At 36.0% G+C, this 16,099-nt stretch overlaps 1 protein-coding gene across 4 annotated transcripts in view; it reads left to right on the top strand.

Moving 5' to 3' along the window:
- Positions 1–16,099, top strand: part of gmeb2 (glucocorticoid modulatory element binding protein 2) — a 65,782-nt gene that overhangs the window by 32,958 nt on the left and 16,725 nt on the right. The window contains exons 1-7 of one of the 4 annotated variants that reach the window (XM_059980539.1): positions 993–1,027; positions 2,146–2,237; positions 4,435–4,517; positions 9,114–9,244; positions 10,446–10,549; positions 11,916–12,073; positions 15,120–15,191. In XM_059980539.1, coding sequence (XP_059836522.1) covers positions 9,143–9,244; positions 10,446–10,549; positions 11,916–12,073; positions 15,120–15,191 — 436 coding nt within the window. In that variant the 5' untranslated portion in view covers positions 993–1,027; positions 2,146–2,237; positions 4,435–4,517; positions 9,114–9,142. Of the gene's footprint in view, positions 1–992; positions 1,028–2,145; positions 2,238–4,434; positions 4,518–9,113; positions 9,245–10,445; positions 10,550–11,915; positions 12,074–15,119; positions 15,192–16,099 lie in introns of those variants that run through there. The other 3 variants (XM_059980536.1, XM_059980538.1, XM_059980537.1) reach the window with 3 other exon arrangements.

Here is a 16,099-nt window from a genome sequence, read left to right as displayed (position 1 = left end):
TTCTGATGTCAAATTTACCCAAATGGTATCAACAGTAGGGTAACAATACACATTTGATTTGATTTTCAACTTCCTGAGTCTGATAATTGACAGATTTTACGTGCTCACAGGTGTATCAGCTTTCCCTTACTGTAAATCCACTGAAACTGCTGTATAAATCAACCAGTACCCAAAGTGTACTTCTTGATGAGATCTGGGACTTCAAATATAGCCTCATGTATATGCCTGCCATGTGTTGCACTTTAAGATCATGATTCTTGATGGTTTTCCAGTTCCAGTTTCATTTCAAGCCAATGTTGTTGTTTGCTCAAAGCATGCAAGGTTACTCCTCAGCAGGTTACCCAAATTTGAGGAATTTATCTTCATTTCAATTATTCCACAGGATCTGACAATTCAGGCATGAGCATATATTTGTAGTGCCGGTTTCTTCAGTGTGCACACATTCATAGATTGCATTATCCTTCCTTGGTAACTAACCATCATGGGTTTTCCATGGACTTCTTATACAAGGGTCATGTGATCTTCCAACATGTTTTTTTCACCAACTTTATAGCACCTTTTTATTCTTGGACGTATCACCACTACCAGTATCATCTTAATCCTCAGCTACCATTATTGTAGAATCTATTCATTCAGAACCAACGTTCTCCAGTATCTGCAAAAATACCGTTTGCAGTGTGCCTTTTCTGGTATCAGAGGTAGTACCTGCTGTGCTAGGTGCTGGCAGTATATCAGGAGAGACTACTTCACTGAGATCAACAAAATCAGAATCAGCATTGAATTACACAGGAGAACAACACAACACTCTGTATGAATCTTAGAGTCAAAGATTTTGATAATCTGTTAATGAAACAATCTAACTTTGCTATTTGCATTATTTTAACATTGGGAAAGAACTATAGTAATCTAAGTAAGTGAATGTGGAATAAAACAATATTTTAACCAATTTCAAAAGGGATAATTTTAATACTTTGATTTGTATTTCTCCATATAGTTTGGCACTGAATGTTATGGAAACATTGTTAAGGTAAATTGCCTTAAACAAAATGGCACTTGAAATCATAACTTTTTGAGAATAGAAATGTGAATGTTACAGGATATACAAAAATGATTTGGTGATTATTGTAAATAACAGCCAACTTCTAAAATCTATTTTGTCTTAATTTCATATGTTCATGTTTTAAGATATTTCATACTTGGAGTAAATGCAAATCTTAGGCTTAATGAAAAGTGGGAAAGGATGTTTTATAATTTTTGTAATAACAGAACACCAGTTTTGTAATTTTCATTGGAAGAATGAGTGTCAGTTCTATTGTAGCGTCTACTTGAAAAATAAAGCAAAACTGCTGAGAGGCAGAGTGAGGGAGTTAACTCTGTATGACGCCCTTCCAAAGAACTGAGTTCCAAGTCAAAAAAAGTACATTTGATCCTTTATTACAAAAGCAGCAAAGGTGATCGATCTTGTATAGTGATTAAAAACTAACAAGCTAGTGTAGTGATAATGGAATTAGCAAAATAAGCATAATAAGCAAAGTTAGTGGTGAACAAAAAATATTCATCCCCCTACTCCATTTATCTCCAACTAAACTAACGGCACAAAGGATGAATTCATAACTATACTAATTCTACTACGCTCAAACCCATGTGACAAATTACTGTAACACAAAATAGAATGCAGATGGATAGAAAATAGATACATGGCTCCTATATCTATATTGATTAAGGAAAAGAATGTTATTTCTGGAAATTATGTCAGTTTTTTTGGTTGTGCCTAAAAGCAGTGCTTAGGTCTGTTCAGAATAAAGTTTTCCTTATATCAGAGAACTGGGATGATTTCCCCATTAAGGGGTTGGATCTGAAGATGAGCTATAGAAGTGGTGGCAGTGGAGCATCAACTTCTTTTGTGATACATTTTTATGGGTAACATATTTAGAAGCCAAACTGTTGAACTGTTTTTGTTTAAATTAGCTGTTAATTAAATGCTTTGAAAAATGCATATGATTAATTAATTTGAAGGATACATCTGACAATAAAAGTTTGCGCAGACTAAGTACAGTTTATTGTTTATATATATATCTTTTATGTACAAAGTTTCACCTGGTTACATCTCATGTGCAAAATTCCTTTTTATTTCTGATGGATCAGTGGAGGATTAAGTGAAGATAGTATGGACTCTGTCAACACTCCTGGAACCTATTCATCTTCCTCCACACTTATTCAGAAGGGTGATATTATTGGTAAGCACTGTCATACTATCATAACTATGTTAGTTGTGATGTTAATCGTTTGTATTGTTTGTACTTGTTATTATAGATAGTCTTTTGCAAATAGAATCAAATGGTGGTGACTGAGTGGATTTGACCTGTTTCAGTTTTTCTATGAGAGTAAGATGGACCTTCAAAGTATTGAAAACAACTTAAAATTTGGGAAGGCTACTCTTTAAAACAAAGTTTTTGTGTGTCACCTGTAAATTCACTCTTATTCTATGGATTATGCTTTGAACCAAATGTTTGCATTGAGTAAAGGACAACCATTTTAATGTCCCTGTTAAAATAATTCTTTGCAATCTTCTTTCAAACTGAATGTTGACAATGACAAGATTTCGTTGATGAACTGATGACCTACAATGGAGGGAAGCTATATTTGAAAACTAGAAAATTAGATATCCTTTATTGGTATATTTTTGGCTAGTGTGGTACTATTGCAGATTAGATTTGAAGAGCATGGATATCCACACAAAAATTATCTACATATTTGGAATTAACACCATTTTCTAATTATTGAATTTAGCTTGTACTAAAATACTGGAGTGGTTTGAGAGCCTTAATTATTAGGTGACATTAATGCCCTCCTAGACAATCAACTGCAGTGAGATTTAAGCTTCCCACCTGAGAATGAATTGATTCCGTGAGATGCATTGTCATAGAGCCAGCATCTTTGTAACAGATTTTCAAAATAACTGTACAGGTGTCCCCTGTTTTTCAAACGTTCACTTTACAACAACTTGCTGTTACGAAAGACCTACATTAGTACCCGTTTTCACTCACCAAAAAGATGTTCGCTTTTACGAGAAAAAGACGCCTGCTTTATACATGTGTTTACCCTGAGAAAAACTACAATGACCGTGAAACCTTGTGCGGGCAGTTGTTTGCGCATGCATGCATGTGTGTACATATGCGTGTACGTGCCGATTTTTTTTTTCCAAATCGACTTTGGCTTGCTGTCTTCCCGATTTTGATAAGTGAAACTACACTGTACATGCAATATTTCTACTTTATATAGGGTGTATATTTATCATATCATTCCTGCTTTTACTGTATGTTAGTGTTATCTTAGGTTTTATGTGTTATTTGGTATGATTTGTTAGGTTATTTTTTGGGTCTGGGAACGCTCAAAAATTTTTCCCATATAAGTTAATGGTAATTGCTTCTTCACTTTACAACATTTCGGTTTACAAATAGTTTCATAGGAACGCTCTACCTTCGGATTGCAGGGGAAACCTGTACTCCTGAGATGCAACTTGGAAAATAGATTCACCTACAAAACTACCAGAATTAGCAATAATGCACAAGTAGAAATATTTATAAGACTTGGGAACATTAAGTACCATAGTAGTTTCTTTAAAAAATTCTTAAGCAACTAGAAAGTTAAATCTGCTTCCAGCTATTATGTGAATCATGGAACATTATCAAAATATTTCTTCAACTAGCTGAATTATATGAGGTAAGCTTCAAAAGAACAGTTTTCATATACTGATAGTGCCTTCCTGTTTTTCCTGTTCCTGTATTGTTGCTGATGCAAATATGTAAATTATGGTTGTTTTGAAGTTTACTTGACTGTGAAATTAATAGTCTTTTTTTCTTTTAAAAGCTGCTATAACAGGCAAAATTGGACATTGGACTTAGTGACAAGAAATAGTATACAGAGCATAAAGCATAGTTTCAGTAGAAAAAAGATAATAGGGTAACAACAAAATAAGCACAAGTGTAGTGATTTAACTTATTTGAAAGATGGGACTATCTGTGGTAGGGAGAATCATATTTTATCCAATAGAAATACATGCCAATCCAAGAATTCTTCCCTAAATTTAAATTGGATATGTTATTTTGAAATTACATTTAATTGTGAACAAATGTTGAAAAGAGGTATTCTGATATTAGAAATGCATCTATTTGGTATTTGTTTAGCAATTGGCCAAGAATTGTATCTATTATTCCAACAAATAATCTTATTTATATAGTTTTGTGCATATACAGTATTCTTTGAGTTAATCCATTCATTTTTGAATAGTTTTATGTAATCAAACAGCCACTTTCTATGGTATTATAGCTTTCAAGACCATACTAAGAGATGTATAAGATCTTGTTTGTAAACATATTTAAGCAGCTTTTTCTCCTAGTATAATCCCTAAGGTGTGATATCTCTTTTTTTCAGTAATCGGTTAAGAGCAGTACCCAGAGATATCACTAGCTACCAATCTCTACGAGAGAAAGTAATTCTTTGAGAATTGGCACATAGTAAGTCTGGTCTGCCTTTACACAATTCATAAGTATCTTGAAAATTTCATAAAAAAGGGGACAAACCAAATTGCCAGAAGTAATTTGGAGAACACAATATGTCATGGAACCCAACTGGGAAAGGTGTATTTTACACCATTTGTGCTATGGTACAGATTAAATTATAGGACCTTATAGCTCCTCTAGGGAAGAGCTCTCATAGTATTGTTGTTAAGAGCAACAGAATTGTGAAAACTTGAATTATAAAGTTAAATAAGGCTCGCTACATAGGTTTGAAGGGAAAATTAACCAAATAAGTTTACAAGATCCTATGTAAAGGTATAATGGGAGAAAATAGCAAACAATTGCATATTTTGTAACTGGAGCATATTTAATTGAGGAATGAAACAGAATGGGGAAAAGGAGAGGTATTAAAGCAATATTAGAAGTTTAATGGGGAAACAGATCTCTAAAGAGAGCAAGAAATTAAAATAATTAGTATTTGTTGAGGAAAGGTACTGGAGGAATTAGTGGTATTAAAGGTAAACATATTCCCAAGACCTGATAGCTTGCATTCTATTTTCATAAAGGTAGTTATGACATTTTCATAAAGGTAATTAGCTAAAAAGTTGTGGATGGATTAATGGTGATCTTTCAAAATTCTCAAGATTCTGGAACAGTTAAAATATATTAAGTGCTACACATTCATTAGACTCATGGAGTTATAGTGCATGGAAACAGGTGATTTAGACCAAATCATCCATACCAACCAAGATCTCCAATTTGGCCCATGTCTCCCTTAACTTTTCCTATTCATGTACCTGCCCAGATTCCTTATTAAATTTTGTTATTGTACTTGCCTCAGCCACTTCCTTTTGGCAGGTCATTCCATAAATGCTCCACCCTCTGTGAGCAGAAGGTATCCAATACGTTCCCTATTCAATATTTCTCCTCTCACCCTGAATCTCCGGCATCTAGTTTTTGATTCCCTTCTCTGGGGAATAAGACTGCAATCATCTATGTCCCTCAAAATTTTATACTTCTCAATAAGGTCAATCCTTGCACTGTAAGGATTAAAGTCTTGCCCTGCCCAGCTTCTCCCTCAAACCGTTCAGTCCTGTCAAGATTCTCATAAATCTTCTTTGCACCCTTTCCAGCTTTTAATGACGTATTTTCTATTACAAAGTAATCAAAACTATACACAGCTCTCTAGGTGTGGTAGTACCAATATCATATCCAACTGCAACTTAACATCCTAACTCCAACACTCACTGCCCTGACTGAAGAAGGCCAGCATGCCAAATGCTTTCTTCACCACCCTTTCTACCTGTAATGCCACTTTCAGGGAACTATGTACCTGTACTCCTAGGTCCCTTTGTTCTACTACACTCCCCAGGGCCTACCTTCACCTACAGGAAGTTAGGAACTACAGACCAATCGCCCTGAGACCAACTAATATAAAACATGTGAACACCTTGGGCTTTAAAATACTTATAGTAGGTCTTGTTGGCTATTTCATAAAGTTGTCGTAGATCAGCTAGTTTTTGATTTCAGTGGCTGTCCATTACAACACAGAAGTATGGTCAGAGAGCACAAGCACAAAACCAAAGAGTCCCCCTTATGTTGGATGGCTGATGTAATAACTCAATTTTTTTGTCTGGGATTTCTGACCTTGAAATTAAAATTATCTAAGTGACTTGTTTATTTCTCTGCTCTTATTTAATGTTTTTGATTTTTTTGTTGGATTTTAAAGTAACTTTAATTTAAACTTTGAATTCAAACTTTAATTTGATCTCTTTGAATTGGTTTGAAATATTTCTGAGGGAGGCACCTTGAGATCCAGTACCTGAGGCCCAATTATTATTTAGACCCAGCTCACTTAGTGGGAAGGCTGCAGTTGTGAGGGCTGTTTGAGTGAAGCCACAGAGCTGCAAATGGTAAGTGTGGCTGCAGAATATCATTGGATGATCTAGCACAAGATTAAAGTTGCAGGGCACTTTAAAAAGTTTAAAATACGATTCATCATGTTTTAGAAGAGGAAATTACAAAAGCTAAGCTGTCAGGAAATTGATAGAAATAATAAATTTTTTAAGGATATGACAGGATGTGTAGATAAGGAAGAATCAGTGAAAATAAGATATTTGGGTTTTTAAAGAACATTTTGATAAGCTGTTGTGCAAGAGCCTATTGTGTGTACTGAGACTCCATGTGGAAGGTAAAGTGAGGAGGATAAACAAAAAAAGATGGTGTATAACATGGTAATAAGGGAGGCTATGCACTTTGGTAGGAAGGTTACATAAACAGATTTTTTTAAATAGTGAGAAATTAATAAGTTTTAGTTTTAATAGGATTTGGGTAACCCTTGCTAAATAAAAGCAAACAATTAGGAATATCAATGGTTTATAAGCCTTTATTGTCAGGTATGCAAGAATAAAGAAGTTTTGCTGCACTTGTTTGTTAAGGCTACACAGTGTGTTGTATCTTTGTTCCTGAGAAAGGATATACTTGGTGATTACAAGGTGGATTTACTGGTTGATTCTAATGTTGCTTCAAGGAGAGATTGAGAAAGGTGAAATGAATCTATATTTTTTGTACTTTAGATTAATGAGGCAATATAACAAGCATACAATTATGAGAGTGTTTGACAGGATAGATGCTGCAAGGTCATCTCTTCTAATTGGAGACTCACAAACTAGGGTAAAAGTGGTGGCTCAGTTTTTAGAATAAGAGGTCAGTTAAGTGATATGAAATTTCTTCATTGTGGATATTTGCTTGTGATTATTTAGAATTTTGTACTCACAAAGGCTGTGAATACTTAGTGCTGACTATATTCAAGGATTCCATTTTTTTTTGCTCTAATGGAAATCAGGATATGGGATAATGGGGATAGGGAATCAGTTATGCAAACTAAAGATCAATCTGCCTGCAACCATCCCATAAGTGGTGGCTGGGTCTTAATTATGTTCCTCTGACAGAAGAAGTTTGTGAACCTGTATTACTTATATCTACAACTAGTCTAAAACTCTTCTAATCATAATGTTTATTTTAAAATATGGTATGAAACTATCCTTGAATTAAATTATCTTTAATTTAATAATTGCAGTTGCTGGAAATGGTAGGCTTTGTATTTTGGTGGATTTTGTTTTTGTGAGGTTGTGGCTCCTGTTTCTCACTTTTTCCAAAATCTTTCTACCAATACTTTTGTTTAGGGAATTGTTCAACATTGCCTATTAAGAATGTGACATTAACCTTTCTTAAAATGTTTTCCATTAAAGTAAGTCTTGCCTATTTCTCCATTATGAGATGAGTTCCAAAAATGAAGTTATTTTATCTCAGTGTTCAGATTTTTTCTCTCGGTGTACCGAACAATTGAATTCTGATTTTTTTCTTCCTGTTGAATATGGCATCTAGCTGGTTGTATTTCTTTTCTTAGCTGCCCCTCTCCTTCAATCTCAACCTCCTACATTTTGTGGGGAATTAATAGCCAAATGTCACCCATTTTTTTGGACTCAATGCCATATTTTCTTTCCAAGACCCTAATTTGTATCTCAAGGTAGCATCCATAGAAGGTGATCTCTGTGAATCACATTCAGTATAGCTACTCAGACACATCTCTCTCAACTACCTTTATTCCTCAAATAATAGAATATTAGATCTGTAATATTAAATTCTTTCCACATTTATGCAGTTTAAAATATATAACAATATTGTACACTTAAAGTTACTGTCCTAAATAAAAATATCATTTTACTAAGTTGGAGAACCAAGATGCAATATTTATAACTCAGGAAAGTATGTTTATCAAATACAGTGTAACCCTCGGGTTCAGCCGGCGGCGTTAGTCTAGGCAAGACAGTCTCTGGCCCCACCAAATGTGTGAAATCTGAGGTACAAACCCTCTTGTTTTTTTGGGATGCTGTGTGATCTGTTCCCACGTTACAAATCAGTAACACGAAATAACAGACAGTACACCATATGCAGTTAAACAATTTAGCTTTATAATTCTTATTTTGACTAAAGGGTTAGTAAAGAAAAAAAGAAGCGTTATTTTAATGAAACAGTCTAATGTGCACAAGTTAGAGATCATGGTTTCCCTTCCATTGGTCCTCCATCGATTTCCCCGGGCTTCATTGACTCCCGGCCCCACTCCAAGTGTACTCCTTTCTCGTGTCTATGACTTCCCCTTTCTGGCATCTTCTCTCTTCATCTTCTGCCGAACAAAAGACACAGATCACCTCGTTCTCAGGCACACAAAAAGGAAAAAACACTCCCTTCATTGGACGGTGCACATTCCAAAACCCCCGTTATCTCTAGCCATAACCCAAACATTGCTGCTACAGAAAAACCATTACATTAGCTATGAAACCATTCCCAGGGTGTTACAACTGTATTACTTTGTATTTTCATACATCTGATTTTTACACAGTATAGAGCCACAGTGGTGTTGGGTAATAGTGCTGGAGATGAGGGATGATTTTAATATACTGGCCAATAAAATCAGTATATTGGCCAATGAAACCTGAATCAAATTCCTCACCTGAAGAGACTTTGTATTCTCCATTCTGCAGTAACTTTTTCAAAAGATTAATGAGATATTCATTTACTTTCTATTTATAGAGGTAAAAATTGGAGATGAGGCTGATAATATGGAGCCAGAAATCATTTATCCAATAACGTGTGGAGAAAGTAAAGCTAACCTTATCTGGAAGAAGTTTGTTTGTCCTGGTATCAATATCAAATGTGTGCAGGTGGGTAAGCTATACTGAGCAGCTCTTTGCATAAAACCTTATGCAGTGGTATACAGAGAAAGAAAGAATGATACCTTTTTAAGCTGAAACTATAAGAAAACTGGCTGATACTTGGATGTACAAGTACATGAACCCATGAAATGAAGAGAGTGATTACAATGTCATTCCTATTTCCCACCAAGTTGTGGATTAAAAATTCAGTGAGGAGGCATCAGAATACTATGCAACACACAAAATGCTGGAGGAGCTCAGCTGGTTGGCTAGGACCTGGAAATGAATAAATAGTTGATGTTTCAGGCTGAGAGACCCTTTTTCAGGACTGGAAGAGAAGGGGGAAGATGCTAGAATAAAAAGGTGGGGTGAGGGGAAGGAGGATGGTTAGAAGGTGACAGGTGAAGCCAGGTGGGTGGGAAAAGTAAAAAGCTGGAGAAGAAGGAATCTGACGAGAGAGGAGACTGGACCATAGGAGAAAGGAAAAGAGAAGAGGACCCAGAGGAAATGATAGACAGGTGAGAAGAGGTAAAAGATCAGAGTGGGAAATAGAGGAAGAGGGGAGGGGGAGGTGAAACATTTTTTTTAACCAGAAGGAGAAATTGATATACATGCCATCAGGTTACCTAGATGGAATATAGGGTGGCCTCTTCTTGGCACAAGAGGAGGCCATGGACTGACATGTCGGAGTCGCAATTAAAATGTTTGGCCACTGGGAAGTTCCACTTTTGATGCATGGAGCGGAAGTGCTTAATGAAGCGGTCTCCAATTTACACTTGGTCTCTCCAATGTCGAGGTAGCTGCATCGGGAGCACTGACACAATCAGTAGGTTTGCAGGTGGAGTGTTGCCTCACATGGAAGAACTGTTTGGGACCCAGAATGGATCAGTATACTATCTTTATAGACCTGTTTTTACTCTGCATTGGTAAAGATTATCTATTATTTATGTTCCTTTTTTTGAATGTCCTTTTGAATTTCTTTTAAATATTGCCAACAATTAGTGAATATGCAGAAGCTGGTTATGTATAATTGAAAGAGAACAGATGCTAGATGGGTAGGCCTGTTACATTTGTGGAACTTTAGAATGTTACAGCATATAATGAGGCAGTTTGGTTTGTGTACAGAATGTTCTTGCTGCCTTTTACTTGGACCAACCTAATATCTAGTTCTCTATAGTAATTAAGTTGCAAAATTTGTTTCTCTTTCTAGTTCGACAATCAGCTTATAAGCCCAAAAGAGTTTGTGAATTTAGCTGGAAAATCAACATTAAAAGACTGGAAGAGAGCTATTCGCTTGAACGGTGTGATGCTGAGGTTTGAGCTATGTTGTTATTATTCTCAAAGAATGTTTGAATTGCATTATTTTTCTAATTTAAAAAATAGAAATAAGATTAAGAACCAAGAGAAAGGCACTGTTTCATGCCCTTCAAGCTTATGAAGGATTTGAGATTTGATTAAGGAGCTGCCTTGGTGCAGAGCTGAATGGAGAAAAGAAAGATGGACTGAACTCATTACTAACCTGTCTGGTTATGTCCTGTCTACATAAAAGCTAGACAAATCAAATCCAGCTTATTGCTAACCATCACCAAAGTAAGCAACACACACAAAAGGACGAAGGGTCTCGGCCCGAAATGTCGACTGTACTTCTTCCTGTAGATGCTGCCTGGCCTGCTGCGTTCCACCAGCATTTTGAGTGTGTTGCTTGAATTTCCAGCGTCTGCAGATTTCCTCGTGCTTGCGTTTTAAAATTGCCAAAGTAAAGGAGGTCTTGTTAAGAATGTTATCACCCAACAATTAATTATTAATAACCTGTTCCCTTATTTTTGGTTTTACCACCAATTGGATCCTGACCACATGTTAGCATTTGTTTAAATGTTGAGATGCCCCCACAGCCAATGATCTCACTTTAAGGACTTTTTATCTTCCTATTTCATGCTCTTGTTATTTATCACTGTTTATTTATACTTCCATTTGCACAGTCATTGTCTTCTATGCTCTTCTTAATCTTTCATTGATCCTTTTATAGTTACTATTCTATAGATTTGCTGAGTATGCCCGCAGGAGAAGGAATCTCAGTGTTGTATCTGGTGACATATATGTGCTTTGATAATAAAATTTACTTTGAACTGTGAATTGTGACTAAAAAAATTCCAAAGAAGAGATGTAAATTATAGCTCTTGATAGTTTTTCCTATGTGTCTGGTAAGAAGCAACCCTGGTAAAATTGATCACTGGTAGTCATGGCGAAATTTACATTGACTGGAACTGTACTTTTCACAAAATATGATAGTTGTGGTTGTTAGAAGATAGCCATCTTGATATCAGGACAAGGCTGAAGGAGTACACCAGGCAAACATTGCTGTTTTATCATCAAACTAAAGTGCAGTTGGTTTATATTTACATCTCCCTTGTCAATGAAGCAGATAACACTGAGGGGTGTTAAATAACAAAGGTATCAAATCTTTAAGGAGCAATCAAGCTTTCTACCCTTGACAATGAATGCTGTTACAATTTCCTAAAGTCTTGTATGTCCAAGAACTTAGATAACCAATTAAAAAAGGTGCAGTACATCATAGTGCAGAAGATGTCACCTGAGATGCAATTTTCTTTCTTGTTATATATGTTTAATTTTCAGATACAGCTTATTAATGGAATATCTTTTAATTTTACTTCAATTAAAGAAAAATCATGGATTCAGGAGAAATGGATTTCTTCCAACATAGTAAAGTGTGTTCCAACACTTGCCGTAGTACAAAAATTGATCTTTCCAGTGCCAGATCATCTCTGAGCAGTCAGCAATCAACAGAATACATCCCAGTGACTCCTGCTATAGCTGATGGTAATGTGTTTATTAATAACCATCGAGATCTTTTCTGCTTTAAGTCGATTGAGAGATGATTTCTTCAAACAAGTAGTGTCCTTTAGGTCAGTTAGAATTTTCGTTTCTGCATCAGGACTGATGCTTCATATACTTGTTGGGTTGGTTGTAAAAGACAAAATATTTACAGATGTGGAAGGAATTTTTGGTCAGCATTATTTACTCATTACACATTGACAACAGGTTTAATGGGTCTTTCTCCCTCAGCATGTGGAATCTTTCTATATGCATTTCATGTATTTGCCTATAAAAACAGTAAGCAGAAATAGAAATGATGACTTGGCATAATAAGTAATGAATTAATCCAGGCTCTTAGTTCTCTAGAAAATACATTTTTACATGAGATAAGTGTGAAAGTAACCTATCATTACTTATAAATATTTTTCTAACCGTTCTGTTCTAGAAATTAAGATAGAAAATTAACTGCATAGAGTGTGCTTGGAAGACCAAGTAAAAACAGATGTCTAAAGGCAAACATTGTTGAATAACACATGAACCATGTCCTTATTTGATAATGCAGAAAGTCGATGTAATTAACTAATAGAAGTAATGTGTATTATGCTTTCTTCCTGCTTGTTGTTGTTACAACTTATCAATGTTTCAGTTTGATGTCAAACTTTGAACAAGGAACTTGATTTGAAGCACATGCAAATAGATAACATGAAACTAACAGCAAAACTTTTTGAATATTTTTCCACTTAAGAGTTTGAAGGGCACATGTTGTAATGGGCTGGATCTGGCTGGGCCTGACAAGTATCTTGTGTCTGGTCCCCCTGCATTGCCCCTCATAGTTGCACTTATTTTTTGTAGCTCTGCAGCTCCTAACATGCTTTTGGTATCACCACCTCAACTCTTCTACAAAATAGAATAGGCCATGACCAGTGATATAAGAAGGGGAAACCAAGGGCACAACCACAAACTGCCCTGTTTGGCTTTCTGGTAGTTCATACTGAGAAGAGCCTGTACTAATTCTGTTAAATGTCTCTGATGATTTGATTCATTATTAAATGAATTCTCACTATTTCTTAAAACAAAATTAATGCAACTGTTAAAGAAATTAATTAAAACATTACTATTGATTATAATGAAGTATTAAAAAAGACACCCATTTAATGGAATTCACCTGTTTAATTGAATGGAGCCATGCAGAATGCACCATTAATGACAGGCATAAGGCTGAGGAACCAGACACAGCAATGAGTAAAAATTCAGCATGCCTACTCAGATCGTCTGTGTGTTCTGTAATGCACAGACACTGGATGATAGAACATGCTAAACTGAATTACAACTATCTACGGTTCGCTGAAGAATCACTGGTTATTTGTCAGCATGATTTGACCCTTTATTTATTTTAGTCTACATACAAGTCCAGTGGAATTCTTCTGTAGAGCTGCCTGCCCGCTGTAAGCACGCCACAGAAAGTCAACGTAACAAAGAAAATGTTTGAAACAGTTATATTGTCAATATTTCCAGGCATAATCAGTTTAGGAAAGCATTGTGCAATGACTTGCTCTGACATTATTCTGATAATAATGAGGGACCTTACCAGATGAGGCCCACTGTTCAGAATTGCTGCATTTGTTGTCTGACATTTGCACTTGATACATGGTGGAACTTCTCCAGACTGGATCCTGAATCTAATTGGACGAGATAGCAAGAGTGGAAGTAAGGCATTGCTTCTGCTGAAGTTTTGCAGTGTCTGAATAAAAGGATGATGCTTGTTAATCAGTATGGATAGAAAATGATATTAATCTTTCTTCTCCTCTAAAGAAAAGGATTATGCAATGGGTGTGGGGATTGGATTGCTACAAAAAAATCACAAAACACAACTGCAATCTTCCTGGGTTCTCAGACAAACTTGCAGTGATCACGTCTTTGACAATCTGCAAACCCATTCTTTGTGATCTGTCTGTTCAGTTGCTGTTCTGACCTATCACCAGTTAAGCCCTGCCATTTCTCCTAACATTGACATTGATAATGTGGCCCACCTTCTCCCCATGATCTTTACTGACAGATATTTGCTTCCATAAGCCCTAATTACTGCTAGCCTTCCCCCCCCCCCCCAGTAGAAAACAAATCTGTCTATCTGGCTGATATGAAAAACAGACTCAAAAAGCGATGATCTCTCTTCCCATACTTTGCAGTTTGCCTTCTGATAGGCTCCTCGCCATGAATGTCAGAGCTATGGTTTCCTGCTTCAAGAAGTTTGAAAGAAGTCAGATTGAGGTAAAGCATTGCACATACTATACCCCTCCCAGCTGCTCGTGGAGATTTAAATTTGTGACCATGCTGGGGAAGAGGTGTTTAAAAAGACTTTCCCGTGCCCACTTTCTGTACTTGGCTAAAATGTTAGGCAGATCATCTGTTGCAGAGAATTAGAAGTTGCATAGCTCATTCACCTGTGGAATTCCTATTATTGACTTCAAGATATAACGGTATGAATTGACTTTCACTTTTTCTCTGATGCTTCACTGGAATAAACTGAAGGGAATACTTGTCAATTCCTGACTTATGCCCTCAATATATAGTATGACTACAATATTTCCAATGTGAATACAAACAATATGAAAGGACAAACTACAAAATACTTTTTAAAAAAAGTAATTGTAAAGTTGTGGTTAAAAGGCTAAGTAATTGCTTGAGAATGGCTCCTTTATCTCTTTTCTCCTCTCATATCTGATTCAAGGAAAACAATAAATGCCAAAGCTGCTACTCATAATTAATGTTTAAACAGTTTAATATATGATACCAAAAACAAGCATATGTTACCTAAACAGTGATTTATAAACAAATGATGATGGCATTGCCTTATTTGCAAATATATTAAAACCTTGCACATTGAGAAAGTGGAACTCCTGAGGTAAGGATGTTAACAACAGCTGAAACAGAAATATATTTCACTGAGGTACAGAGAAATCCACTTGAATGATTTGGTAACTAATACATTATTTATTTTACAGAACAATCCTTCATTACCTAATTCATATCCGATTGCTGACTTTTTCAGTTAATGGCTCACTTGCAACATCTGGAATTGAGAGTTGTGAAGACAGTTGTGAATGGATTTCTGCTATTGGAGGTACTAAGCTTTAAAACTTCATCATAACATATGCATGAAAATTGTTGGTCTCAATTATGAGCATTTATACTAGGTCACAGGCTGGAAAACTTAACCCAGAGAATAATCTCTGCAAAGTCCGTTAGTCTGGTTCAAATATTTACAAATGGGTGTTGAAGCAAGTTAGCTATACCGTGCCTTGTAAAAGTATTCGGCCCTCAACCTTTGTTCACATAAATGATATTACAACCAGGGATTTTGATCAATTTAACTAAACTTTTATTTGTGCATCACATGCTCTGTTTTTCATAGGGGAACCCCAAAAAAACCAGGAAAAATTGTAAAGCATGAAAAAATAAAAATTCAAAAGTATTCATCCTCCTTTGCTCAGTACTTAGTTAAACCACCTCTTGAAGCTATTACAGCCAGTAGTCTTTTTGGATAAGTCTCTATTAGCTTTGCATGATTTGCCCATTCCCCCTTGCAAATTTGCTCAAGCTATGCCAGGTTAGTTGAGGAGCGACGGTGTACAGCAATCTAGAGGATTTGCTAGAGATTTTCGATTGGGTTAGGATCAGGACTGTGACTGGGCCACTCAACAACATCACTTTCCTTCATTTGAAGCCACTCCATGGTTGCTCTGGCTGTGTGCTTTGGGTCATTGTCCTGTTGACAGATGAACTTCCTCCCTGGTTTAAGCTTTCTGGCAGAGGCTAGCAAGTTTTTATTCAGGATCTCTCTGTATTTAGCAGCGTTCATCTTCCCGTCAATTCTGAACTGATTTCCAGTCCCTGCTGCTGAACACCATCCCCATAGCATCATGCTACCTCCACCACACTTAACAATTGGGATGGTGTTACCTGGCTGATGCACAGGTAAAATATTAGATTTCCATCACATGTACCACTTAGTATTAAGGCAAAAAAAAA

Source organism: Hypanus sabinus, chromosome 9, assembly GCF_030144855.1.
Source record: "Hypanus sabinus isolate sHypSab1 chromosome 9, sHypSab1.hap1, whole genome shotgun sequence".
Lineage (NCBI taxonomy): Eukaryota > Metazoa > Chordata > Chondrichthyes > Myliobatiformes > Dasyatidae > Hypanus > Hypanus sabinus.
The sequence above is the reverse complement of the archived record's forward strand: the minus strand, read 5'-3'. Positions and strand labels throughout refer to the sequence as shown.